Source organism: Meles meles, chromosome 10, assembly GCF_922984935.1.
Source record: "Meles meles chromosome 10, mMelMel3.1 paternal haplotype, whole genome shotgun sequence".
Classification (NCBI taxonomy): Eukaryota; Metazoa; Chordata; class Mammalia; order Carnivora; family Mustelidae; genus Meles; species Meles meles.
The window spans coordinates 47,026,379-47,052,546 of NC_060075.1; the positions used below are offsets into that span (position 1 = coordinate 47,026,379).

The 26,168-nt window shown below is 40.2% G+C and overlaps 1 protein-coding gene across 1 annotated transcript in view; it reads right to left on the reverse strand.

The window, feature by feature from the left end:
- ZNRF2 (zinc and ring finger 2) overlaps positions 1-25,610 on the reverse strand; it is a 103,558-nt gene extending 77,948 nt beyond the window's left edge. Inside the window, exon 1 of the mRNA XM_046020462.1 lies at positions 25,118-25,610. Coding sequence (XP_045876418.1) covers positions 25,118-25,595 — 478 coding nt within the window. The 5' untranslated portion in view covers positions 25,596-25,610. The remainder of the gene's footprint in view (positions 1-25,117) is intronic.
- Between the last annotated feature and the right edge of the window lie 558 nt (positions 25,611-26,168).

The following is a 26,168-nucleotide window of genomic DNA, read 5'->3' on the forward strand; positions in this document are numbered from 1 at the left end:
AAACGTAATAAAAAAAGAGTGAAGTGATGAGTTTTGAGAATTTACTAATTATGTTTTAAATATAGTTTAAATGTAAGTTTATGTAATTTTAACAATGGTTGCCAAAATCCTGGATCTGGTTTCACCAGAACTGACCTACAGTTCCCTTTTTGTCTAGTCCTTTATTTCTCATTTTCCTATTACCCTTTTTTTGGTGGATTAACAAGGAAGAAGAAATTTGTAATATTTTAATCAATCTCTCAATCATTTCTTCCAGGCCTATGGGAATGTCCCCCAAGTCCACTTATTCCTACGGTTCAGTTAAGCAAGACCCCCCTTCCCCTAAACATGAGAGGCTGGTAACATTCATTTCTATTTTTCGCCAGTCTTCACCACAGAAAAATGAAAGCAATGGCCAGTTGCATTTGCTGCCAACATACTTCCCCAAATCTGATCCTTTAATGCGACAATTTTTGCCAGCATTTAAGCTATTTTTAAGTTTCCTAAAGGACCAGCACAATTTACATTTCTACCAGTATCATTTACAGCCCAAGTCACCTGCAATGGTATGTTATTACCTTCCTGCCAATCTGACCAGCATAAAATGCTATCGTATTACTACTTCAGTGTGCATTTCCCTAGAAAGCAGCCTGTCAGAATCTATTGAATTCAGTAATACAGAATGCTGTTCCAGGAATACAATAGAATAGTACTTAGATCAACACTCCTAACAGAAACAACTCCAAATCTAGGATTTTTTTTTTTTTAAATCATAAAAACATAATGAGCTGACAAGGAAAGCTACAAATTCTCAGGCCAGAAAATGAAGAGACAGCAGGGAACCCAAAACAGTAAAGTGAACAGTACCAGGTTCTTGTCTTGAACTAGGATGCCCTCAATGGGCTATGGCTTTGCTATTGGAAGCAGCTCTCCTCACCACCACCCTCAGGCAACTTCAAGGAAAACCCACTGAACCCTGACGTTGGGAGGGGGAGGGGTCGAAAAAATCACCACTGACAATTTGGAAACACAAATAGAGCTCTTGCTGTGTTGTCTGAATTTGTAATTCCAAGGTGGTCTAAAACCGTTCAATTGGCATTCCCACACTCCACCCTGTGTCAGAATCACCTAGTGGGCCTATTTAAACATAGAATGCTCCTGCTCCACCCCCTTCTAAGGTCATAGTCAGTGGGCCCAATAATGTGTGTAACCAGTTCCCAGGCAATGGCGATGCCAGCGCCAAAGCTGACACTGCTGGCCTGGGAACACACTTCAGGACGACCAATATGGAAGGATTCTCGTGCCGTCAAGCTCCCAGAAAAAAGCAAACATTTTAAGACAAGGGTGGCAACACAGAAGGCAGGATTCATAGACAGTGCTGGGACAAAGGGGTGTCCATATGGGTAATCAAAAATTGGCCCCTTAAACTTATACACAAAAATCAATTCCTGGAGGATTGAAGTCCTAACACATGACATACATATATATAAAAATGCATACATGAAGAAGAGTATGACAAAGTAATCAATGAAGACTTGTAAACACAAAGTGTGCTCCTCTGGGATAAAATTTTATGGGGGAAATTGAACCGAAATAGGATTCCAAGATGCAGAAGAACAACACAAAATTTCTAACACTTATAGACTAGCCTGTTCATGGATGTTTTAAAAGATACCAGCAAATCTGGGCAACTGGGTGGCTCAGCCAGTTAAGTGCCTGCCTTTGGATCAGGTCTTGATCCCAGAGTTCCAGGATCAGGCTCCCTGCTCAGTTTCTCCCTCTACCTCTCACCCCACTGTTGTGCTCTCTCTCTCTCTCTCTTTAAAAAAAAGAAAAGAAAAAAAAAGATACCAGCAAATCTCAAAACACCATTTTATATTTATATTCTACTGGATATATTTAAAAGAGCAATATACCCCATGTTTATAGCAGCATTATCTGTAACAGCCAAACTATGGAAATAGCCCAAGAGTCTGGCATACGTGTGTGTGTGTGTAACACACACACACGTATTACACACACACAGGAACATTACTCAGCCACTAAAAAGAAATTTTGCCATTTACGACGACATGGATAGAGCTAGAGAATTAGAGCTAGAGAGTTATTATCCTAAGAAAAATAAGTCAGTCAGAGAAAGTCAAAAGTGCCATTAAAATTTCAATCATGTGGAATTTAAGAAACAAAACAGGAGAGGCAAACCAAGAAACAGATTTTTTGCTATGAAGAACAAGCTGACAGTTATGGGGTGGGGGTGACTTTAAGTGATGGGGATTAAGGAGAGCACTTGTGATAGGAGCACAGGGTGCTGTATAATATAGTAATTTAACACTTTCATATGCTGTACACCTAAAACTATGTAACACTGTGTGTTAACTAGCTGGAATTAAAATAAAAGCTTAAAAAAACACCTACAGGGGCACCTGGGTGGCACAGTGGGTTAAAGCCTCTGCCTTCGGCTCAGGCCATGGTCCCAGGGTCCTGGGATCGAGCCCCGCATCGGGCTCTCTGCTCCCCAGGGAGCCTGCTTCCTCCTCTCTCTCTGCCTGCCTCTCTGCCTGTTGTGATTTCTCTCTGCCAAATAAATAAAATATTAAAAAAAAAAAAAACACCTACAATGAGCACCTCACACCTGTCAAAATGGCTAAAATCAAACACACAAAAAAGTGTTGGCAAGGATGTGGAGAAAAAGGAACACTTGCGCACTGTTGATGAGAAAGCTAACTGGTGCAGCCACTGTGGAAAACAGTATGAGACTTCTCAAAAAGTTAAAAATAACATTACCATATGACCCAGTAATTCTACTACCGGGTATTTGCTCAAAGAATACAAAAACACTAATCTGAAAAGGTATTTGCACCCCTGTGTTTACTGCAGCATTATTTACAATAGTCAAATTATGGAAGCAGCTCAGGTATCCACTAATAAATGAAAAAAGAAGTCATTGTATGTATATACACAATGAAATATTAGTCATCTGAAAGGATGAGATCCTGCCCTTTGCAACAGCATGGATGGATCTAGAGGGTATTATGCCAAGTGAAATAAACCAATTAGAGAAAGGCAAATACCAAGATTTCACTCATATGTGGAATTTTAAGAAACAAAGGGAAGACACCTGGGTGGTGCAGTCAGTCAAGCAGCCAACCTTGGTTTTGGCTCAGGTAGGTCCAGGTCTCAGGTTAGCAGTGGGATAGAGCCCTGCCTCAGGCTTCCAGCTCAGTGCAAGAGTCCGCTTCAGATTCTTTCTACCCCACCCTGCTCGAGCTTGCCATCTCTCAAAAGGATTAAATCTTAAAAACAAACAAACAAAGGAAAAAAACGACAAACAAAAACAAAGACTCTGCCCCGAAGGCAGAGGCTTAACCCACTGAGCCACACAGGTGCCAGAACAATCTGTATACTTCTTGAGGAATTTTCACAGAATTTCAACTGAGAAAAGATACAGACAAGTACTCCTAACTCCATGTTTGTAAAAACAATGACCACAAAATCCCTATGTATGTGTATGTATTATATCCATGCATAGCACAAAAACTCAGAAGAAAAACACTGGGTTAGTTTATCTAGCCAATAAAGGTGTGGGTGGGGGGATAAAAAGGGAAGAAAATCCCCCCAAATTAGGTGTGCACCCATATATATATAAAAAGACACGCACTGACTAGTGTACCAAAGTGCCATGATTTATTTATCACAGGGAGTGGATTTTCAGGTAGTTTTTAAATTCTGCTACACTTTGATGTATATACTGGTATACATTATTTTATAGCCAGGAAACACCAAGGTAGATATTGTCATTTTGGGCAAACTATTTCTAGGCTCTAAACAATATTCCAATTGGAAACATCTATACAAAAAGAGCCCTGGGTGGTCAGTTTACAAAGTAGAGAATAAATCACATACTACACCAGGAAAGCTTTTCCCAAGGTATATGCTACTATCCGGGCTTCCTAATAGCAATGTGCATACAAATCACCCAGACTTTTTAAAATGCAGAATCTGTTTCCATAAATCTGGGTGGGACCCAAAATCGTTTCTAAGAAGCTCCTAAGTGAAGTTAATACCTTGGTCCAGAAACTGAACTTTGATTAGCAAGATGGTAAGCACCTGGAATGCACCAGGCTCTGTATTAGGCAATTTTGCAAATATTGTATCATTTAATCTTTATTACAACCTTCTGAAGCAGGTTTAATCATCTCCATCTATTTAAAAAAAATCATCTCCATCTATAGATGACGAAGCAGGAGTTCACAGGGCCGCAGAACCGATGACAGAGGGAAATAATGCCCCTTGGTTATTTTAGTTAATGAAACCCCCCACCCCTGGAGGCTCTTTCTGTGCTGAACACAATTATTTCCAGCTTTTAAGATACCTTCTTCAGCAGAAAAGTTCCGAGTTTGTATCTCAAGGCAAAATGGAATTGCAAATCCCTTAACAAAAGAGAGCATAAGGTATGGTTCCTGGGCCAAGACCACCAGCAACACCTGGAAACTTGTTTAAAAAGTGCCAATTTTCATGCCCCATCCTGAACTTACCTGAATCAAAAACTCTGGGGGTGGGAGTGATTCTCATGCCCACTAAATTATAAGAGCCACAGATCATCAATAAAGGATTACTCGTGCGGGCACCTGGGTGGCTCAGTGGGTTAAGCCTCTTCGTTCTGCTCAGGTCAGGATCTCTCAGTCCTGGGATTGGGCCAGGCAACAAGCTCTAGCTCAACAGGGAGCCTGCTTCCCTCCCCACCCCTCACACCTCTCTGCCTGTGATCTCTGTCAAATAAATAAATAAAAAATCTTAAAAAAAAAAAAAAAAAAAAAAAGGATGGGGGGGCAAAAAACAAAGAAGAGGTTAATATGAGATTAATTTGGGAAATGAGGAATTAAAATGAGTTACTCTAGATTTCTTTACTACAAAACCTTAATGTTACAAACTTGCCTGTCTACAAACTCTCCCTTCCAGGAGAATCTTAGGAGAGCAGTGTTCAATAGGATTAAATTGTCCATGATGTTGTCCAAAGTTGGTTTTGCTCCCCGGGGCCAAAGGGCTAATGGCATATACCCAGAGTCAGACAGACTTGAGTGTGAATCTGAGCTCTGGAATTATGAGTAATGGCAGCACAGGAATTATAATTGTAGCCATGATGATGACATCACTAACAGCTCCTTTCTGTTTACAGAATTATCTGTGTATTACTGTATATACACGGCAATACACAAGAAAACAGAAAGCAGTATTCCTACTTGCCAGAGAGAGCCAACTTTTAGTAAATGGATGAATACCTCCTGGTATTCTTCATTACACATTTTCTTCATTACACATATATATACTCATTTGGTAACAAAATCACCAAAACAAATCCCCTGTCACTTTTATAATCATTTGGTTCCAAGCTATCTCTCCACTGGACTGTGCTTCTTGGGACAAAATTGCTTTTCAACTTTGCACTCCCAGTACCAGAAAGTCTACCTAGCCCACTGCACAGGCATTAAATATTTAATGACCAAGTAAGTAAAAGAACAAAGAAAAAAAATCAGACTGTAAGAAAACAAGTTTCCACCACGCTCAATTTTGAAGTCAGTTAAAACACAAAAGAATGTCTAGGCTTTGTTGTGCTGTCTTCGCTTATAAAGTCCACTATCACATTTTCAGATATAGTATAAGAAATATTCTTCTCTAGTCCCTGATATATATTTAACATTTTTTAAAATGTTTTAAGACATTTAAGTATGTGCATACAAAGCAAAAGCAAGAATAATGTTAATGGGATGGCAGTTAATTTGGTACCCAACAGATCTCAACTTTTTGTGGAGAACGCCTTTCAAATTTCCCAAATTCCTCTATAGCTCCTGACTCTCGGAGGAAAATGGCTTTCAGAACACCAAGGAGGGGTGCCTGGGTGGCTCAGTGGGTTAAGCCGCTGCCTTCGGCTCAGGTCATGATCTCAGGGTCCTGGGATCGAGTCCTGCATCAGGCTCTCTGCTCAGCAGGGAGCCTGCTTCCTCCCCCCACCCCCCTCTCTCTCTCTCTACTTGTGATCTCTGTCAAATAAATAAAATCTTAAAAAAAAAAAAAAGAACACCAAGGAAATGATGCTGAGAGCTCGAGTTCACCACCACCTCTGAAAAAAGTGAAAAGACCTCCTTCTCTGAATAAGCAACAGCTGGTTCCTTTCTACAAGTACCATTATGACTCCCTTTAGTGGATTATCCTACAAAAGGACACTCTCTCTAGGCAGCTGACCTAATCATTTGTTCTTATACAGTCATTTTAATTACCTTTTTGGAATCTGTAATAATGGAATTTGCCTGTACTAGTATATTCAAATCAAAAACATAGACATGTTTTTCTAATTTAAAATCCTTATTATTCTATAGTTTATCTTGGAAACTGAAGTCCATGAAACATAAAGCTACTTTTATTGACTTCTAAGTAGAATTTGTTCTATTACCTGAGTCTTCCAAAATATTTAATATATCCAAAGTGAATGCAGCTGTGTCCCAGACTGCTTTTTAGCAATTTTTACTAGCTTTTTAAAACCACTCTTCCTCAAGGTGGTGCATACACATACATATGTATATGTGTACATATACACACACACAGAATATTACTCAGCCATATAAAAGGAGAGTTTGCCACTTGCAACATGGACAGACTTGGGTATAATGCTAAGTCAGGCAGAAAGTCAAACACCATATGATTTCATTTGTATGTGGAATCTAAAAACACAAATGAACCAGACTTTCAAATGCAGAGAGTTGGTGGCTGCCAAAGGGAAGGTGGATAGGGGGATGGGTGAAATAGATAAGGGGATTAAAAGGTACCAACTTCCAGTTATAAAGTCATGGTGAGGCGCCTGGTTGGCTCCGTCTTTAGAACGGGTGACTCGTGATGTCAGGGTCATGAATTTGAGTTCCACATCGGGGGCAGAATTTACTTAAAAATAAAAAAATAAAGTCATGGGGATGAAAAGTACAACACAGGGTATATAGTCAACAATACTATAATGGTGTTGTACAGTAACAGATGGTGACTATATTCATCATGGTGAGCACTGAATGTACAGAATTGCTGAATCATTATGGTATACACCTGAAATACAACACCGGATGTTAATTATACTTAAATAAATAGATGAGCCAAACTCATAGAAACAGAAAAAGAATGGACTCCCAGGACCGTGTGGTGAAGGAAATGAGATGCTAGTCAAGGTATGTTTTAGGGAATTTAATGGAATTTAATAGCCACATTTGGTGGCTACTGTTAATAGTCTTGTATCACAGACTTGAAATTTGCTAAGAGTACATCCAAAATGTTCTCTTGAGGGGCTGCCTGGGTGGCTCAGTGGGTTAAGGCCTCTGCCTTCAGCTCAGGTCATGATTGGGATCGAGTCCCGCATAGGGCTCTCTGCTCAGCAGGGAGCCTGCTTCCCTTCCTCTCTCTGCCTGCTTCTCTGTCTACTTGTAATCTCTTTCTGTCGAATAAATAAATAAAATCTTTAAAAAAAAAAAATGTTCTCTTGAAACGTCTGGGTGGCTTAGGAGGTTAAGTGTCTGCCTTCGGCTCAGATCATGATACTGGGGTCCTGGGATCCAGTCCCACATCGGGCCCCCTCTGCTGTCACTCCCCCTGCTTGTGTTCACTCTCCCTCTCTCTCTGAGACAAGTAAAATCTTAAAAAAAAAAAAAAAAAAAAGTTCTCGGGGCGCCTGGGTGGCTCAGTGGGTTAAAGCCTCTACCTTCAGCTCAGGTCATGATCTCAGGGTCTTGGGATTGAGCCCCACATCAGGCTCTCTGTTCAACAGGGAGTCTGCTTCCCCATCCTCGCTCTGCCAGCCTCTCTGCCTACTTGTAATCTCTGTCAAATAAACAAATAAAATCTTAGGAAGAAAAAAAAAGGCTCTCTCCACCAAAAAAAAAAAAAAAAAAAAGTGTGATGAAAATGTCAACTTTATTTTGATAATTTGTAATATAAGTGTATCAAATTATAATACTGTACACATCAAATTTACACAATGTTATATTTTAAAAATATATAAACTCCTTGTAATTACCAAAGGACTCCCAGCTGAGGTTTTGCCATTCTTGTCACCTTTCTCAATCCATGCGGCTCAATACAAAAGGCTATAACAGGAACAGATCCTTCTCCTCACCTGTCTCAGCTTTGGTTAATCTTGGTTTCAGAAACTAGGTATATATAGTCTGTCTCACTATCGTAAGAGCCATAACTCCCTTTTCTAATTCCTCTTGCATAAAGGCTAGAATTTCTTTCAGGCCCAGCTGTTATTTTGGAGTACAGCTAAATTGTACACAATTCCTGACTCATTTATACTTCTTAAGACTTGCATGAAATCAAAAACATGTTACAGGCAAAAAGAAAGTTATGACTGGCCATTTGCCTACTTAATTTTTAAAAAGATTTAGACTCAACCAAAAACATAATAAAGTACCAACTCTTGAGTTGTTGTTCAACCACTTATCTACATTCCATGGAAATGTAAAATTTCCCTCCTACTTGGAAATATTGATCCTAAAAATAAAGTTCTTTGAATTTTGTCCTTCTCCTGACAACTGGCAATTTGCAAATACATCAACCACTATATCCCACTTTGCTATAGTGAATACTACCTAAAACATTAAATATCATCTAAAAACTTTCCCAGATAATTTAAAGAATAGACAAAGTAGGAATAACTTTTAGCATTAGCTTTTAAATTAAAAAATTTATCTTGTATCTAAGATATTCACACAATCACACCTTCTACAATGTGTCTATCATTAACACTTTATATTCTTCGTTTCAGTGTGCATATTATAGTGTTGTACAGTCATCCCGGACGGAGTGGCATGAAGGGACAGAGCAGAGAAATGGGAACAGTAAGAAAAAATTTCATTAATCCTTCCAGTGTCTCTCATTTCTAACTTACTTTATAATTACCCCAAGCATGAAAGGGTACATGTTGTAGGACTCCATTTATATGAAGTTCAAGAAAGGGCAAAACTAATGATAATATAAACAGGTAATACTAAACAGCCTCTTGGAAGTAGGGTGGGAATGATTGTAAAGGAACACAGGAGAACATTTGGGGGTGAAGAAAATGTTCTCTATTTTGACAGTTATATTACACAGTGTATTGTCAAATGTATTTGTCAAAACTCTTTAAACTGTACACTTAGGATCTGTGCATTCCAAGGTATGCAAATTAATCCTAAATTTTTTTTTAAAGATTTTATTTATTTATTTATTTGACAGACAGAGATCACAAGTAGGCAGAGAGGCAGGCAGAGAGAGAGGAGGAAGCAGCCTCCCTGCTGAGCAGAGAGCCCGATGTGGGGCTCGACCCCAGGACCCTGGGATCATGACCTGAGCCGAAGGCAGGGGCTTAACCCACTGCCACCCAGGCGCCCCAATCCTAAATTTTTAAGAAGGGAAAAAAGTAGTTACTTCCTTTCCACAAAGCAGTCAGTTCTCGATGATAAGAAAATCAGAGAAGGCTCAGGAAAAAAAATTTAAATTAAAAATTAGAAAAGAATGTGACAGTTACCCTGCTTGATGAAAATAGGGTCCGTGTCTGTTACATTCACTACTGAACAGCACTTAGCATGTGGCAGAAGCTTAATACTTTGTTTTACGTTAAATCTCAAAAATAAGAACTACACAAAAATATCAAAGAAGTTTAGCAAAAAAAAAAAAATAATTTAACTGGACATGAAAAAAAATTTGTAGACCAATGGTTGTTAATTTAATTCTTGAGAATCTGATAAAAACCATGAATTATTCCTCCAAAACATTTTACATCACAAAATTTTGCGTATCATTTCAAAAGCTTTATAGACTACCTGAAGTTTATCCTGTGAACTCAACGACCAAAAGACTCTAAGGAAAGAACATCCTTCCATAACTAGACTTTAGTATTTAGTTTGAGTAAAAATGACAACTCTGCTTTCAATTAAATTTGAGACTATGTAAGATTATCACTGCATTTTTCCCTTTCACTTTTTTTTTCCAATTCTACCAGTTCATTCATTTATATTGTTTCATAGATTTGTGAAGCATCATTTAACTGTGTTTTAGAGAAAGAATTTTTTTAAGTAAACTCTACCTCCCACAATGTGGGGCTTGAACTCATGGCTCTGATATCAAGATTCCCATGCTCTACAGACTGAGCCAGCCAGGGACCCCGGAAAAAGAACTCCTAACTTTCTTTTAAATACAACAGCCAATACAGAATATTTACTCTATTTTTTTCCATTTTCGTATCATTTTTTTCCTCTCATAATGATAACTCATTATGAAAGCAAAAATACTTCATTTTCCTTAACAATGAGGATACTGAAGAGTTTTCATGGTGTGGTGGGCAGAATAATGGCCCTCCAAACATGTCTACAGCCTGTTCCCTGGAACTATATTACGTTAGGTTACATGGCAAAGTCGAATTAAGGTTGCTAGTCACTGATCTTAAAATACAGAGATTATCCGAGATTACCTGGGTAGGCCCAACTCAATCATAAGGGTCCTTAAAATGTGGAAGTGAGGCAGAAGAGTTAAAACCAAAGAGAGGTCAGTGTGAGAAAACTTGGGCCAATGTTGCCCTCCCTATGAACACAGAGGAAGGGGTGCAGTTGGTCTCTGGATGCTAGAAATAGACAAGGAAAACAGGTACTCCCTCAGAACCTCCAGAAGAAGGCTATAAACACCTTGGTATCAACCCCTTGAGACCCATCTTTGTACCTCTGACCTCCATATAACTATACTACATTTGCCCTGTACTCTGTTACAACATCCATAGGACTAATACACACAGTGATATGAGGGGGGGAAAACACTGATGTGATTCAGATTCATAATGATTTATATAGCTAAAATCCAAATTCCTTAACATCTCACAGGCTTAGTTTTCTCATTTATAAAATAAAAACTACATTCTCTGTGTATTGCAAGGTGTTACCTGAAAATACAGAGTATCTAACTATGCTTTTATGAACTATAAAATATCTACAGATGTGAACTAGTAATATTATCACACAAGTTAACATTCATGCTGGGATATTAATATAGATTTAATAAATATACGTATATAACTAAGAGTTCTATGAACAAGGCTTCATTGATATTTATTGAAACTCTATTTCTAAGAGTTTTAGGCCAAAAAAATTAGTACTTAAGTTTCTAAGAAATCACTTCAATGATTTTAAATAATCTCCATTTAAATTTTAAATAAGCTCTGTAAGAGTAAGAAATTTTAAATAAGCCCTATGCCCAACGTGGGGTTTGAACTCACAACCCCAAGATCAAGAGTCCCATTCTAGGGTGCCTGGGTGACTCAGTCAGTTACGAGTCTGCTTTCGGCCCAGGTCAAGACCCCAGGGTCCTGGGATAGAGCCCCGCATAGGTCTCCCTGCTCTGCGGGGAGTCTGCTTCTCCCTCTGCCCCTCCCCCCCACACACACATTCACTCCCTCTGTCAAATAAAAGAAAAATTTAAAAATCTTAAAAAAAAAATAAAAAAGAGTCGCACTCTACCTACTGAGCCAGCCAGGAGGCCCTTCAACGGTAAATTTTAAATATAAGAATTAAATCTTCTATTACATACTTCTATATTCCATGAAGAACACGTCATATAGCAATTTATAAAGATACTAAAACATGTAATAAGTCATTATAATAGAGAATTTAATATTTATAGAATTATGTCACTTGGGAGTTATGGTCAATTTTAAATCATCTTTAATAAAACAGAAGAGGAATGATATGGATAAATACCATTCACAGAATTTTTTTTTTTAATTAGTTATTACCTTTGGACTTCTCCCACCATACTTCCACAATAAATACTCTCTTCTTTTTCTCATTCTTCATTACTCTGAAAGAGTTCAAATGTTCCCCCAAAATGGGACAGACACAAATAGGGGCTTACATAATTTAAATCCCTCTGAAACTAGATCCAATATATATGGAACAGCTACAAATCACCTTAAAAAATTTTGCCATTAATAAAGGTCTTTTTATTTTATTTTTTTTAAGATTTTACTTATTCATTTGACAGAGACCACAAACAAGGGGAGTGTCAGGCAGAGGGAGAAGCAGACTCCCCTCTAAGCAGGGAGAGCCAGATGTGGGGCTCGATCCCATAACCCCTGGGATCATGTGAGCCACAGGCAGACACTTGACTGAGCTACTGAGGTGCCCCAAAGGCCCTTTCTTCTTCATTTATAGGAAACAATAGACTTTTACATAGCATTTTAATAATTTAAATTCGTAACTCTGTACCACTGGAACTGACACAATAAATCTAATTCATAAAAATTTAATCTTTTAAGTCAATAACCTGGGGGAAAATATTTAAAACCTATAAACCAAAGACTCATCTGCAGAATATATAATGAACTACAAATCAATATAAAATAGGTAACGGAACAAAAAAATGGACAACGTCAATGAGTAGACGATTCAAAAAAGAAATACATACAGCTAATAATAAACACATGAAAAGATGCTTATTTTCACCAGCAATCAGGAAATGCATATAAAAAAACTTTTTTTTGAAGATTTTATTTATTTGACAGAGAGAGAAATAGAGCAAGCGCAAGCAAGCAGAACAACAGCAGAGAGGGAGGGAGAAGCAGGCTCCCCACCGAGCAGGGAGCCCAAAGCAGGGCTTAATCCCAGGACTCCAGGATCATGACCTGATCCAAAGGCAGCTGCTTAACCAACTGAGCCACCCAGACACCCTGCAAATCAAAATTTTTCATCAAGTGAAATGTAGGAAAAGGTAACATCTAATAGCAGCTAAGTTATGGAAAATTTAGTATTGTCATATAATGGTGCAAAATAATTAGTAATGCCTCTGAGGGGGGATATTATAATAATCAGTAATCTATTCAATTTCCATTAAAAATTAAAGTGTGTATACCATTCAACTAGAAAATTCTACTTCTAGGTATCTGTTGTATAATAAAGAATCTGTCTGGTCTTTGTTCCTGGGTTCCTGGCACAGAGCTTCTAAAACCCTTGGAATTTCCTGAGTGATAAGAATGTCTTCACTATTCATGAGCCCCCTGGGATCCCATGTGACTTTATGCTGCTAAGACAATTCAGAATAGAGGCTAGTCACCAGAAAGACCAACCCTCAGAGTAAAGGCTTGATGGGTGATGAGCCAGGCCAACCTCTAGGGAGGAGAGGGAGTAAGGGACTGAGTCCATATGGCCAGTTTTTAACCAACCATACCTACGTAATAAAACCCAAATAAAAAGTCTGGACACCTAGGCTTTGGGAATCTAATTCGTGAACACACTGTTGCGTCAGGAGGGTGACACAGCCTGATTCCATAAGGAGAAGGCAGGAAAGCACGGTGTTCAGGATCCTCTCAGATCGCACACTATGTCTCTTAATTTGGCTGGTCCTACTTTATATCCTTTATTATGAAACTATACCCAAGTATACCATTTTCTTGAGTCCTATGAATTATTCTAGTGAATTATCAAACCTGAGAAGTCATGGGACCTCCCCTCCCACCCCCATTCCTCCAAATTTGTAGCCCTTTGATCAGTAGTACAGGAGGCCTGGGAACCCCAAAATGTAGCTGAAGCTGAAATGAGGGCAGTCTTCTCAGGACAGTGCCATTAAACCTGTGGAGTCTGACACTAACTCCAGATGGTTGGTGTCGTAACAGTACCTCCCTGAGAACAATCTGTACGTATGCATATATTGATAAAGTTGTTTTTTACAATACTGGAGAAGTGTAAACATCCCAAATGCTTACCAACATAAGAATGGTTAAATATATTATAGTACATGCATATTATGGAATAGTAAGTACGCAGCAGTTGAAGATTTACACTTTTATGTCCTCCCACATTAAAAAAAAAAACTCCTAAACCCACTAGGAAGAAAAGCAGGTTTTAGAAGAATATAGTAGGACCATGTTCTTGTCACCAATAAGTCTCTATCACAAAATCTCATACAAATGAAACTGTTTTTCTCTTTAAGTATGTAAATCAATTTATCAAAAGGTTATGAAGTACATATACCCAAAAAATGATAACAGTGACATCTGGGAGTGAATGGGATCACCAGAGAAGGAGTGAAAGTGACTTTCATTTTATCTGAATTGTTGAAATTTCACAGAAATGGATTCGTATTTCTTAGGCAATTAGGAAAAACAAGAGGACTTCCAGCTGAAGACAATTGCCTGAATACCATTTATCAGCCTCTCCTCAGTTCAAACATCTTACTAAAATCATTAAAAATTATTTATTTAGGGGCACCTGGGTGGCTCAGTGGTTTAAGTCTCTGCCTTTGGCTCAGGTCATGGACTCAGGGTCCTGGGATCGAGCCCCGCATCCGGCTCTCTGCTCAGTGGGGAGCCTGTTTCTCCCTCTCTCTCTGCCTGCCTCTCTGCCTACTTGTGGCCTCTCTGTCAAATAAATAAATATTTTTTAAAAAATTACTTATTTAAAAGGAATTCAGCCTTTAAAAGGGCAGAGGGGGGAAAAGGGTTATCATTAGACTACGGAAAGAAAATGAGTGGGAACTTTCACTGCAGAATCACAAGCAGAAAAGCAAGCTCATTTACGCAAGGCAAAAGAAGTGGCAGGCACGAGAAGAGTAAAAAGAGAAAGATTTACTGCAAGTCTCTCTCCAGTTATCATCCCTGATTTCCAGCAACTAGGAAGCTATTCCTCTCCCAGGCTGGAATTACACTGGAGGTTTGTTATTTGGAGAAAGAAAATGTCTGGACGTGGGGATAACAGGAATAAAGACAGAAATACCTACTGATAATGAATATTGAAATTAAAGTACCGCACTGAATGTTGCCATTCCTGACTTTCTTCTCACTCTGCTCCTACAACTAAGTTATAAAAGAGTATATCCTGGGGCACCTGGGTGGCTCAGTGGGTTAAGCCTCTGCCCTCAGCTCACGTCCTGGGATGGAGCCCCACATCAGGTTCTCTGCTCAGCAGGGAGCCTGCTTCTCCCTCCCTCTCTGCCTACTTCTGCCTATTTGTGATTTCTCTGTCAAATAAATAATCTTAAAAAAAAAAAATAGTACATCCTCCAGGCAAAAAAAAAAAAAAAAAAAAAAAAAAAGAGACAGAGAGAAGCCATTCTAGAAAATATGACCATTCCAAAGAAAAAGACAATAATTTAATTCCTAGGAATTTCTTAATTCCTAAGAAAAGGAGCCCAGACAGATAACTCTACTTACACAGACAGCTTCCAATGAAAATGAGTTGAGTGATCAGCCAACAACCACCAAACATTTTAAGAGAGAACCTAATGAAAGACTGAAGCCAAACGAAAGAAAAGGCAACTGGGAGGAACTGAGTGAGTAACTGGAAGGAGGAAAGGAAGCACATGCACACACAACAGGTCATCATTAACTTTCTTAGAAAAAGACACTGTACCCTCAATATAAACAAAATGTATGAAAAAACTCACACAAAAAAACTCTCAGAAACTAAAAAGAGTACAGAAATAAACCAAAGTCAAGTAAAGAGTTAGAAGGTAAAAGTTGGGGGGAACCCCCCATAAAAGGAACAAAAAACAAAGATATAAAAAAGATAAAGCAAAGGATCACTCTTAAGTAGCCAACACTGAAATAAGGAGAAAAGAAAAAGGCAGAAGAAATAATCACAGAAATAATTCCAAAAAACTATCCAAAACGACAGGTTAAGAGTTAGCAGAAAGGGCCTATCAAATACACAGTGCAGAGTGGATGAACACAGACCCATCCCAAGATCTGTAATATTGTTCTTCCACTTAATACTACCAGCATTGTATTTCTATCATTTGCAACTGAAGAAAAGTCTTAAGACTCTTTGACCACAATGCAATACTTCTAGGTTACAGTAAAAATAAGAGGGTAGCAAGAACAACAAACAATAAATTTACCAAAGATATTAAAGCCACTTTCGTATAACTCCTAGGTTATAGAAGAAAACAAATCTAAGTGTAGTTAACAAAAACACTCCTCAGGAGAGTTCACTTACTTAGTAATAATGAAAATACTAAGTATCAAAAGCTATGGGAAATGACTACATGTACCAAGGAATAATCATTGCCTTAATGCTTTTATCATTAAAAAAGAACAAATGAAAAATAAAATTAACTAGGAAGCGAAGAGACAGGCCCATCTTGCTGGCTCAGTCAATACAGCATGCAACTGGACTTCAAGGCAGTTGAGTTCAAGGCCATTAAGGTGTAGTGCTTACTTAAAAAAAAAAAAAGAAAGAAAGAAATGAAAACTAGAAGGGCACAATTAACTTTACAAAATGAGAAAGAAAAAAAGAGATAAGGGCAGTACTAATTTAAAAAAATCAATAATGGGGCGCCTGGGTGGCTCAGTGGATTAAGCCGCTGCCTTCGGCTCGGGTCATGATCTCGGGGTCCTGGGATCGAGCCCCACATCGGGCTCTCTGCTCCGCAGGGAGCCTGCTTCCTCCTCTCTCTCTGCCTGCCTGTCTGCCTACTTGTGATCTCTCTCTCTGTCAAATGAATAAATAAAATCTTTAAAAAAAAAAAATCAATAATAAAAGTGGTAAAATTTATCATTCAAACCAAAAGCTGGCTCTCTGAATTACATGTAATAACTCATCATGTATATGATTTCTTTGTTCTATTTTTCTCAGCTCATATGTATACAAATAATGGAAATTTATAAGTTATCACAGGCTAATCACAATTTCAACAAAAATTAGGCATACAGATGGTCAGAATTTATTAAATTCAAATAATGGAATATACTTATTTTTTTGATACACTAAATTTACTGTAAAAAAAAAAAGAGTACTGAATAGAATACTGACTGATGGATATATATAACTGAAAATGAATCTACCAACCTGCCCTTTAAGTATTAAAAACCTCACTAGAGTTTTCATGGGGGGGAAAAAATTAGATACGTCTGAAATTATACTCTGCTAGAAGAAATTGCCCCAAGGGCAATTCAGCAACAAAGATCCAAAGCCTTGAACAAACGCAGCTCTTGGTTCTAACAATACCACACCTCCGATAAATTTTTAAGAACAGGAAAAACGTAAACACATGCATGCCAGGATTTTGATGGCACTTAGTACATAACAGCACCCAACTGCAAATAGACCGTGTAAACTCCGCCTCCCCTTTCACTCTCACTCGTCCTCCAACAGCTCATGCAGTTGGCTCCATCTTCTAAGAACAGGGCACCCAGAGTCTGGCCACTCCTCACCACCTCCAGTGCCTCCACCCTGGTAAGCCACTATTACCCTTGGCCCTGATTTTTAACTCCTTTCTTGGCTCTTGACCTCTAGTGCCTACTCTCGAACTGTGGCCAGAGTATCCTTTAACAGCCCAGTGCAGTTATGTTCATCTTCTGCTCAAAAGCTCTCAAGCACTGGGACGCCTAGCTGGCTCAGTCTGTAAAGCGTCTGCCTTCCGCTCAGGTCTTGATCCCAGGGTCCTGGGATCCAGTGCCACACTGGCTCCTTGCTCGCCGGGCAGCCCGTTCTGCCTCTGCCTGATGCTCCTCCCGCTTGTGCTCACTCACACTCTGACAAAGAAATAAAATCTTTTTTTTCTTTTTTTAAAGATTTTTATTTATTTATTTAACAGACAGAGATCACAAGTAGGCAGAGAGGTAAGCAGAGAGAAAGGAGGAAACAGGCTTCCTGCTGAGCAGAGAGCCCAGTACGGGGCTCCATCCCAGGATCCTGGGATCCTGGGATCATGACCTGAGCTGAAGATAGAGGCTTTAACCCACTGAGCCACCCAGGTGCCCCAAAAAAATAAATAAAATCTTAAGGAAAAAACAAACAAACACTCTCAAATGCCCCTCTATCTCTCTCTAAAAAAAAGTCAGAAAACCAGTCAGTGGTTACAAGTTTTCTGATTCTGCCCCCATCCCACTCTTCTCTGCTCTCATCTACCACCCTCTGTACTCCAACACTGGCTTCACAACTGTTCGGGTTTCACAACTTCGCACCCCAACGTGGCAGGTGCATTCATTCCTCTGGGCCTCTCTAGTTATTGTTCCTTCTGCCTGGGTATGTTTTTCCTTTAGAGATTCCTCACATCTTGTTCCCCTCCCTCTGTGAATGTCAACCATGTCAGTGAGGTTATCTCCGAAAAACTAACATAGGGACATGTCTCCACCCCACAATCTCTACCCACCTTTCCACTCCATTTTTCCCATCACATTCAACACCCTTTGACACACTGTTTTTACTTGTTTACTGTCTCCCTCAAGTAGAACAGAAGGTCCATGAAAGCAGGGATAGGTGTTTTACTTCTTCACTTCTGTATCCTTAGGATGGTGCATGGCAAAGTGGGTCCTCATTAAATATTTATTGAGTGAATTTTGGAACACTGCAGCCATCAAAAACCATGTTGTAAAAAAATTCAATGTCACAGAAGAAACTAATGAAGTGAAAAGAGCAAGTCATCAAAAAATACCTAACCCATGATCAAAGAAGAACTCGAAGAGAATTTAGACAATATTTTTAACTGCATGTTAACAAAATCACTTCATAATTTGTGGGATTCAGCAGTTCTCAGAGGGAAATCTCTAGCTTTAAAATTTTACACTAGAACATCAATCACAAAAGTTTAAAATGAAAAGAAGATATATAGGATAAATGTTCCAAATTTTGTATCTAAGACATACATATGAAAAAGTAGTAGACATCAACATTTGATTCTGGTTATTTCTGGCAGTAAGTTTACAAGTGATTTGCAATTTCTTGTGTTTTTCAGTATTTTCTACATTTTAGTTTTCTCTCATGAACATGTATTATTTTTATGATTAAAGGACACTTCCATCACATCTTTTCCTTGGGTTTGATTCTAATCGCTGTCTCCTACTCTGCTTGTCTCTTAAAATTCTTGCTCCCCAGATTCCATGCTTATTCCCTGGGTCAATTTATATTCATCCCTTAGTAATCTTATCCATTTTGTCTTCACTTAGAATTTGCTAACTGACTATTTCTCAAGTTTTGTAATGCCCTAAATTACTGATGTGTATTTCCAACTGCTTAAAGGATGCTTCTACATACATGGAAACCCCGATGCCACTCAAAATTTAAGAGGCCTGCAAGAACTCATTTCCTAAAATTTTTTTCTTTCCTTTTTTATTTTTTAGATTGGTTAATGACATCACTATGCACCCAGGTTCTCAATCCCATCAGTTTTATCTAAGAAGTCTCACTGAAATCTAACTTTTTCTCTCCTCCACCAAAGCTGTAATTTCAATTTCGGCGTCTTCCACCAATTATAGTCTAAGAGAGTTCTTATCTTCCTGCTATCTCTCCCCTGGTAAGCAGTTTAATCGTGAGTAGCAGTACACTAACAGTGTCCAGGCCAAGCAATGCACTCACTGCTCAGGAAGGTTGCCATCCGTGTCAACTATGACCATAGTGGTGCCTACTTTAAAACTTGGTTAAGTAAAACAAAGGTACAGCACTATAAAATCTTTCAACAAATGGTCCAAACAGACTTTTCTAGTTTCATGTTCTCATCGTCCTTCTTACATCCTATAATCCAGAACCCAATATGCCCTATCAAAAGCCAAGGCTTCTGTGGCTTCTTCCTTAGTCTGGAATATTCCCTGCCCCAGCCCCCAACACACATGCGACTGCTAAATCCTTACAGTTCAAATGTTACCTGCCTCTGTGAAGTATTCCTTACCTAAGAAAAGGATACCTTACAAAGCATTTTGTAACAACAGTCCTATTACAGCACTTGTTACAATGTATAATCATCTCAAATTCAACTGAGATCTGAGCAAGTACAGGAGAAACCTTGTTTGTACTCCTGAAAACTACAATGCCGGCCCCTTAAAAAAAATGAATTCATGTTCACTGAAGCAACATTTACCACATACATTATTACAACTTTTCTGAAGTAAATAAAAAATGAATTTAAATAATTAGAACAGTTGTTATGTTTGACTCGTCAACTAAGTCTGTAATCAGCACAGTGGATGGACTTTCGGATGGCCACACATCTCATCCCTGCCTTCTGACGTTTACACCTGCCATTCCCTCCCCTTGAGTCTAGCAGGCCCTGTGAGTTGCTTCCAACCAGGGGAAGCAGCAAAGAGTGGTCTGTATGTGATCACATGTGCATATCTATGTAAGTGTATGTAGTATCAGCTTACCTACTGGGTTGTCTCCTTCGCTGCCTTTGAAGCGGCAAGATGTCATGGGCTTAGCAAATACAAGGAAATGAATTCTGCCAACTTGAGGCAGCTTGAAAATAGACCCTTCCCCAGCTGACTAAGTAACAACCCAGTCCTGGCATACCTTTACTCCAGTCTTGCAGACCCACACTAAACAGAACCCAACCTCACCTACAGAAACTGAGATAATAGATATGTGTTGTTTTGGACAGTAAAATGTACAGGAATTTGTTAATAAGGAGAATAGAAAACTTATAATCAAAACTTGAGGTTTTCTGAACCCTTCACTGTTTATACAAAAGACATGTTTTCCCCAATTTCTAAACACTTAAACAAGAGCAGAACAAACCTAATTCATTAGTTAATACCAGTCAAGTAAATGCACAATTAAGACATCTGGGGCACATGGGTGGCTCAGTTGTTAAGCATCTGCCTTCAGCTCAGGTCAAGATCCTGGGGTCCTGGGATCGAGCCCCTCACTGGGCTCCCTGCTCAGCGGGAAGCCTGCTTCTCCCTCTCCCATTCCCCCTGCTTGTGTTCTCTGTGTCAAATAAATAAATAAAATCTTAGAAAAAAAATTTTTAAGTACTTTGCTATATGAAACTGTCCCTATACTTTTTAAAAACCCATTTGCTAGTATACTCAATCATGCACATATCCGGTATATGCAGTTAAGTATAACGTAAAGGCAATTCTCCCTATAAACACAGAATAATAACTATTTTAAAAGCTTGTACCCAATTAACTTTATTGGTAACCAAAAAACAAGAACGAACCAGTAAGTAACCAGTAAGTGGTTACTGGTTACCAGGCAAAGCAATCAAACTGGAGTGGGCTGGGGACTGGCTGGAGGCACTATCCTTAGTACAAGGACTGGCTTTGCACCTAGCAAAGCATCCGAAGTACTCAGGTCAGGCACCTTTCATATCAGACGATGCCCAGTGCAACACAAACCACTCCTTCCTCCAGCCCACCTTCTACCCTGCAGAAAAGAGAACTTTCAGGAGAAAAAACTAATAAAAGAAAGCTGGAGGTGAAAAAGCAGGAAAAAAGAGAATTTTCAAAATATTCCCAAAGCAAACTTCCAGGACAGAGTCCACACTTCAGCATAACAAAGCATACAACACCAGGTATCTCCTACAGTGTTTAAAGATACGTGGGATTACAACTGAGAAACATGAACCACCAGAGTTGTTCTTTTGGGCAGTGACCAGGATGGTATTTAGAAGTGTAATTTTTCTTAGGAAGAAGGAGGTTATTTCTCTTCTGCCACACTACATAAAGGTTTTCAAATGAATAAAAGAAAATTCAGAAATAGGAAGTAGATTAATCACAGTATCCCAAATTCAAATATTTTGGCACCAGATACTGGTAAGTAGTGAATGACAAAGAATGATTCATTAACAATTAATGGAGATAATTCACTACCTTAAAAACCTGCATCTTTCTGGAAGATTAAGAGTAATCTGTCTAGAAATACAGATTTCATTTAACATATTCCATTTTAAGAGATAACCCACATTCCTTCAACATAAGGAAGATGTTTCCTAAGTAACAGAAGGCGCATGAATTAGAGTCAGACTACTGAAACACTCAAGGTGACAACAGACCCTAAGAGACTCAAGCCAATTAGGAAAAGAAAGAAACAATTGAGTACCACCAGTTAACTGTCTAGATTAATTCATTTTACACTTTCACTTCTAGACTCATGTATGGTGATGAAGCCCACATGCTACCTCTAGAAATAATCTCCATTCACTTGTATGTTTTCATAGTCCAATTTACCTTCCCTACCCTGGCTGGATCATTAAAGATTATCCTACCACCCATAACAACTGATTTTATGAACATTAACAACGTCAGAGTGGAAAAAGTGTAGACCTAAAATAAAGTAAAAAAAATCCTAAAATACCACCAAGGCTTTTAAATATTAGTCTGTATGTCACTAAAGGCTTGTTTTAAAACAAAGGTGATAGACAAGAGAAGGCTTTTGTCCACTTTAGTATTTCTAGACTTAGCAGCCTGAAAGAACTAGCAAAAATAAGAGTAACTGTTCAGTTCTAGGAAATGCTAGGAACTTTCTGTACACTAAAATATCTGGACTGAGCATCTCTCCTGTGGTTCTCTCCAGAGAGAACTGAGTAAGATTGTATGCAGCTAAAATACATACTCAAAACATAAAACCGACACAGCAAATCTCCCTCAATTTGGTAATTCATTATGATGAAACTACTAACAATTCAATTTGCTGGACTACTGTTTTAAAAAAGAAAGAGAGTAGTATACTGTTTAGGTTTTCTGTAAGTTACATGACAGCCCAAAAGAGAACAACAATTTTGCATCTTATTAGTACCGTATTTTCTTATTACAAAATAACACAAATATCAATTAAAATAAGTTTTACGAAATTACAGCAAAACTTCCCACTAATCTGCAAATATTTTTTCTCAATTTTCAGAGGGAATTACTTTACATATCCCCAAACATTTATACAATTTGTAACTGAATAAACACATAATACTGTTAAGACATACTAAAATTAAGTCAATGTGAAGTATAATCAAGTGTAATTTTTTACAGTAAGATTCATTATCTGAAAATAAATATAAACTAAGACTCATCATCTGGCTTCCTAAATCTCAGGATGAGGAGAAATATGCTTCTATTGTTTCCCTGATAAACCTACCCATTGAAATAGAAGTAAAAAAAAATAGAAGTAAAGCAAATGCCAAAAGAAAGATGTTTTTACATAGTGTATTCCATATCCCTGTATCAATTAGGACTTAAGGTACTAACGTATTGATTTGAGTTCCTATCATGTAATGGGAAGAAGTAATTTCTCTGATCCCCTTCCACACTCTTGCAACTGGAGTTCCTCAGCTGAAATACCAAACACAGATTATTTGACTGTTTTCTCATATTTCAGAAGGATGATACAAAACTAGAATCATTATAAGAGCACAGGAGAAAAAAGCTAATTAGCTGCCATACCAGAGATGACTGAGGACATTAGGGCTCTGTTCTCTGCAGAGACCTGGTTAAGAAAGGCTGCCACAAGTTCCACAGTATCACTGTGCTATTAGGCCCCAATCATCCTAACACTGAAAGTGCAAAAAGAACTAAGCGCACAAAAATAGGAACTTAAATAAGGAAAAAGATAAATTTGCTCTACTTCCACAAACCAGGTCTTTGTCATTTGCTAATTTACTATGAATTAAAATCCTAAGTGTCAAATATATGCCCCCTGCTCTGAATGGAAGGTATTTATTTTCAGAAAATAAACCCATACAGATAAACTCTTTGTTAAAGGAAATTATCAACCTTTTAAGCTAGCAGTATATTGAAACAAGACACTAATTTGACAAGCTTTTTCTTATTCCCTTAGCAAGCTTTTATATACATCTTTTGATCATAACGCTAAATGCCAATTTTCACTTTAAAAAGATATTTTTAAAAACCAGCTTTTCCTTTATAAATGCACTAAGCTCCCATTCTCAAGAAACTGTCTTTTGTTATTCCTCAGTTTAGTGACTACTGCTGTGTTAATCAAGATCAAAATAATCTTCAACTGTGTTAATTGTGATTAAATCACAGTAAGGACAGCACTAGTTCTTTTTCTCAAAAATAAAAGTTTTTTTTTAATGGCCCAATTTTAGAAAATATCAGTATTTTTCTTCACGCAGCAAAATTCTAACAATTGGAATAAAATAGTTTATAGTTGTTCTATACTGAATGTGCAAAGCAACATTAAAAACATGAAAAAAAACTAAACATGACATTCCCATTTTCAATATGCTAACATAAATACTGATACTACAGAGACATCAGAACAGATAAATTAACATTACTGAACATTCCACTTCACCAACTCAATTTCTCATATATAAACATATGAAAAAAAGGGCCACAAAAATGGAGGGAACCGTTTCCTCACTGTTCCAGCTGTGAATTTATGTAATACAATAAAATAATGATATGGGGATGTTTTTCTTTTATAGTCAGCCTCTCTAACCAGATAAAACTTCCAATTTCTTCTCCTGAACTGGGAAGGGAGGAGTGTCTTGATTCGTTTAGGGTATGAACCGTTTGAGGTAAAGTAAATCAGTCCTGGACATAACTGAAAAGGCCAAATTCGGTTTCCTCAGATCAAGTGCACCCTTCCTGTTTCTACAACAAAGCACATCATTTTGCTATTAAAAATTTCCATTTATCACAAGTGACTTTTCCTGAACTCGTAGTCAACACTGCTTTTCAAAAGCACCTATACTTTTGGCAGTTTCCCTAATTAGCGTCTCTTTAAGACACTGCTTTCCATTTTTAAAATGCCCTGTCCAAATTAAGCGGGGCTCACATTAACCCTTATCTAAGTTCACTGGGGTCAAAAATACATTTGCATCACACATTCAACCAATTAAACTCTTTGCAGTAGGTGGGGCTATTTACATAGACGTAAGAATTACAGTTTTACTGTAACAGTCCAAAGGAGGTAACTACGTCCTTTTTCAAATACTCATGTTCCTTTGAGACCCTCGGACCTCCTGGCCTTTGAAAAATGCTCACCCCTTGGGTCCCCAGTTAGAACTACGTTTGGCAACCAGTCTTCTCCTGACTTCCTGATACTGAAAACTACCACCACGAGGGCTGTTGCATCGTTTGTTTCAACAACAATCTTTGCTCCGTCCACCCCAAGGGGAAAAGCAAGGGCTTCTTCCACTGGGCAGCCACCGTGAGGCGGGGGGAGGCGGGGCGGGGGGGTTACACCCGGTGTCTAAAGAAAGCAAAGCCCAGGGAGCAGCCGGAGCGGCTCCGCCGGGGTTAAGCGGCGATTTTCCTCCCACAGGGCTGAGCCGGCCGGGCCGCGCGGCAAAGACGCGGCGCTCAGGCTGAAGGAGAAAAGGAGAAGGGTAAACCCCAGCGCGGCCGCGGTCCACGTGCCGCCCGCGAGAGGCACGGAACCCGGGAGCCGGGGAGGGGAGGGAGCCGTACCTCCAAACATGTGCGGCGAAAGATGAGCTGGTAAGGAGCCGATTACCAGGCGCGGCCCGCCGGGGCCCCCGCCCGCCGGCCGGTCTCTGCCGCCGCCGCCGCCGCCGCCGCTGTCCTCGGGGCTGCTGTGTACCGAGTCCTGCGAGCCGTACGGGCCGCTGCTGCTGTTGGGGATGCTGAAGGAGGACTGCGCCGCGCGGGCCGCCGACGCCACGCTCCCCACGGCCCCGCCGAGGGAGCGACTGCGCGGGGCCGCTGAGGCCGCCGCGGCGCCGCCCGAAGCGCTGGGCTGGTGCGCGCCGGGCACCTGAGCCGGAAACCTCCCGGCGGCCGCGGCCCGCGCCCCGCTGCTGCTGCTGCTGCTGCCGCCGCCCGCGGTCCCATTGGTGCCTCCGCTGCTGCTGGAAGGTAGATCCGAGCCCGAGTAGGCGCGGGTGCGGCCGTTAGCAGCGGCCGGGCCGCTCTGCTTGGCGCCCATGGCCGCCCTGCCCCGGGCCGGGCCCGCGCGCGGCGCCCCGAGCGCCGGGAGGGCGGGAGCGAGCGCAGGAGCGAGCGGGCAGGGCCGAGGCGCCGCGGCCGGCGCAAGGAGAAGCCCGCACGTCCAGGGCCGCGGCCCCGCGCCCCGAAGGGCGGTCGGCGCCCGGGGCGCTCTTGTGTTCGGGGGGCGTAGGGCGAGACCGGCGGCCTGCGGGAGGTCGCGGGAAACGAGGAGAGGCGGAGAGGAAGGAGGTCGGGCTGCGGCGGACGCAGCTCGCTAGCTCTGGCGGGAGGGGCGGCTCAGGTGGCTGTGCGGCTGCCGCTGGTTTCGGTTCTGGTGCGCCGCGACGGGTCGCTGCCGCTCTCTGCTGCCGTCGCCGCTCTCTGCGCCCCGGGCCTCGGTACCGCCTCCTCCCGGGCGGCCGCAGCTACCGCCGCCATCCTCCGGCTCACACGGCAGCTCGCGGGTGAGTGGGAGGCGCCCGCCCAGACTCCGCCGGGGCCACCTTCCCTCCTCCCCCAGCCACCCAGCTGTTATTAACGGAGAAAGAGGAAAAACGGGTGGCGCGTGAGG